Source organism: Gadus chalcogrammus, chromosome 12, assembly GCF_026213295.1.
Source record: "Gadus chalcogrammus isolate NIFS_2021 chromosome 12, NIFS_Gcha_1.0, whole genome shotgun sequence".
NCBI classification, from domain to species: domain Eukaryota; kingdom Metazoa; phylum Chordata; class Actinopteri; order Gadiformes; family Gadidae; genus Gadus; species Gadus chalcogrammus.
Genome location: NC_079423.1, coordinates 13,077,751 through 13,081,344, shown reverse-complemented (window position 1 = coordinate 13,081,344; position 3,594 = coordinate 13,077,751). Strand labels below are relative to the sequence as shown.

The following is a 3,594-nucleotide window of genomic DNA, read 5'->3' as shown; positions in this document are numbered from 1 at the left end:
CCCCCCCCTCCCGATGCACAAATGTGCACGAGTGCACCCACACACACACACATATACACATACATTCAGACACACACATACACCAGACACACACTCACACAGAGACAGTCACCACGCTGCCACGCGTGCCTGATGATAAATGAGTAAACGTTGCTGTGCGATTTTAACTGCCCCACATTCCGGGCCCACGTGCTCCTAATTTGATACTTATTCCATGAAATAGTCATGTTGGAGAAAAAATGGATGTGGACAGAGAGAGACAGTCCCATACATCATTCTAATTATTCTTTAATAAACCTCTTACGGCGACGGCGGTGCATTGTGAAGATGACTACTGCCACCTAGGGGGGAACGGGAACATCAGCGTCAAAACCTGAGGACATCTAACTGTGGACTTTTATAAAATACCACATTTAACCCTTTTTATCCTGCTAAGTGGTGGGGATTAATCATCGCAGAAAGGAGAAATGGGGGGGGGCGGGGGGCGGACAAAAGATAATTAAGTATATACCTGTGTACATTCTCCGCCATCATTCCTCAACCAGGAAGATTTGAGTTCATACGAGCGAGAGCGAGACCACGAGCGGACCACGAGCGAGAGAGAGCGGGCGGGATGGAGAGAGAGTTGGAGAGAGAGAGAGAGAGAGAGAGAGAGAGAGAGAGAGAGAGAGAGAGAGAGAGAGAGAGAGAGAGAGAGAGAGAGAGAGAGAGAGAGAGTCAATTCCTTAATCATTCCCAACGATCAGGGAATGGACGCCGGATTAAAAACGTGGGGAGAATTTACGTAAACACCTCCTGAACATCTTGCGGGAATATTTGAAAGGCTCAACCAACCCCCTTTCCCAGGTTCAGCCCAAAACAGGAGAGCGCCCGAAGACAGAGAGGAGAGGAGAGTTTCCCAAAAGAATGATCACGAGAGTCAAACAGAGCATTCAGTTAAACTCCCACCGACGACATTGACGAAATGGATTTTTCTATTTGGCTCTGAAAAGCTTGAAAAAGTTGTGCTTTTTTTATTTACTTTTTTTTGGGGGTTTTGTTTTTCCCCACAGGAAACCACTGGCGAAGAGAAAAGAGATGTGAGTAGACCAAGGGAGAACTATTTAATTCCTTTGCAACCCTGGGTCCTTGGGTGCCCGAGTCCTCCGGTCCGGTGAACAGCCAGAAAATTGCCTCCATGTTGCACACAAGGGGGTTGTGGGGATAGTACGCCGCACACACACACTCACACACTCACGCACACAAGAGTGTGAACATGATCGTACATGTAGAAGGCATGTACTTTTACACTGAGCTAACACACCCTCAGACACGTTGAATAAATACTTTGTGCTGAGAGAGAGAGAGAGACAGATACACAGAGAGAGAGAGAGAGAGAGAGAGAGAGAGAGAGAGAGAGAGAGAGAGAGAGAGAGAGAGAGAGAGAGAGAGAGAGAGAGAAAAATCAGCTGGACTTTGATGGCTCTCGGGGTGAGACAGGCCAACCAGACTGATGTGCGTTGAAACAATTGGGAGCGGAAAGGAGCGCTGGATAGGAGGAAAGTTGGGACTGGAGGAAGAAATAATAAAGTCAGAAGACAAAGATGTCAGCCACCCTCCCCGATTCCCTCCTTCTCCCCCTCATCTTTGCGCGAGGAGGGCTGACAATGGATGTGGAGGGAGGGAGGGATTGTCTGTGTGTGTGTGTGTGTGTGTGTGTGTGTGTGTGTGTGTGTGTGTGTGTGTGTGTGTGTGTGTGTGTGTGTGTGTGTGTGTGTGTGTGTGTGTGTGTGTGTGTGTGTGTGTGTGTGTGTGTGTATAAAATTGGTGGGTTATGGTCCAGCTGCAGTACGTTGTCGCTGTGCATGTGTCCCAAAATTGCCCGGGCGTGTGTCGCTCACACACACACACACACACACACACGCGCACACACACACACACACACAAACACAATTACTAGCAAAACCAGCGCCACGGCTGACCAAAGTGCCGCCGACTCATTAGCCGTAGATCACTCTCTGCAGCTCGTCCTGGAGGTCAGGGGGCGAGAGACATAGAGGAGAGAGTGCACCGAGAGGAGAGCGAGCAGGGCCAGGACAGAGGGACGGCAATTAGAAGTAGCCAAACAACAAACAAAAGCCTGAAAAAGGAGGACATTATGACACTGTGTGTGTGTGTGTGTGTGTGTGTGTGTGTGTGTGTGTGTGTGTGTGTGTGTGTGTGTGTGTGTGTGTGTGTGTGTGTGTGTGTGTGTGTGTGTGTGTGTGTGTGTGTGCATACTGATACCCCCGAATGCCTGCCACGTGCAACGGCGGGAACAATGGAATAAAAATAGCCCCCCTGTGTCTCCGCCCCTTCTATTTTACCTATTAAGATGTCAAATTTACCGACAACACATTGCAGGGAAAAAGCCTGCAGAGGGAACGAGTTGCTATTTAATTCAACAGGGATCAAAAGGGGCCCTGAGAATGGCCCGGAGAGTGGGCTTCACACCAGAGACACACACACACACACACACACACACACACACACACACACACACACACACACACACACACACATACACACACAACATGGCAAGAAATGTCATCATACCACCAAAACATTGGACAAATAGATATTCGCCAAGACTCGTGTGCACGACGTGCGCATGCGCTTGTGTGCGTGCGCCTGCGTGTGTGTACGTACGTGTGCGTACTTGTCCCTAACAAGCAAACCAACTAGCCTTTGAGCCTTCGAGGTCCAAGCAAGAAAGAGGCAGCAAGTTGGCAGGCTTCTAATTATTTCAGCTCCATCCCAAAAAAAAAGTAAAATAAATAAATAAATACCCCCCTCCCCACCGAACCCAAACTCGTCCTTATTTTAGAGCCGGCCAGCTGGAGCTGCTTCGTTGGGCTAACGGTACACATAAGAAGAGAAAATAAAAAGCCCTGATGTAAAAAAAGAAAAAAATGTATTCGCCAATCATCGGGTGATTAGGGGTAGGGGCCGGGCCGGCTCTGCGACCGGGCGTTCCGGCCTCGCCGGATCTCACGTGACGAAGAGATAAACACCGGTCTCCCCTGCGGGGCCGTTAGAAGCCCAGATGGGCCGTAACCACGGGGAAAAAAAATGAGCAGCAAGCTCTGCATGTTTTAATATTAGCCAGTCTTAATCTATCCCCCCCCAGACACACACACACACGTGCGCACGCATACACACGCACGTGTGCACGCACGCAAACGCAACAGCATACACCTGATCGTATTCAGCCCCTTCTCCTCTTGCCACCTTCGTATTTATCTAAAATTCACCATGGATTTAAAAGCCAGCCCCATCGCCAATCCCTACAAGTTCACCTCAAGGTTACGTGCCAAACAGCTTTAGAGAGAGCCATAAAACTGTGACTAGAAGCTAAACCAAACATGAAATGTGTTTAGCTGTTGCTTTTTTCCTTTCTTTTCCTCATTGATACTTTCAAATAGCAAACAAATACCGAGTGGGGCTTCAAAGTGTTAGGCTTAAGCATCGAACAAAACCACAGCCGTTCAATCACAACGCTGCGTTAGTTGCATGAGTGCATGTCTGTGTGTGTGCGTGTGTGTGTGTGTGTGTGTTTTCCTCTCCATGATCAAG

General features: G+C 48.8%; 1 protein-coding gene across 1 annotated transcript in view; it reads right to left on the bottom strand.

The window, feature by feature from the left end:
- Positions 1-1,979: 1,979 nt before the first annotated feature.
- The window catches only part of ttll7 (tubulin tyrosine ligase-like family, member 7), a 28,357-nt gene continuing 26,742 nt past the window's right edge, over positions 1,980-3,594 (bottom strand). Inside the window, exon 9 of the mRNA XM_056604167.1 lies at positions 1,980-2,009. Within this exon, the coding sequence (XP_056460142.1) occupies positions 1,980-2,009 (30 nt within the window). The remainder of the gene's footprint in view (positions 2,010-3,594) is intronic.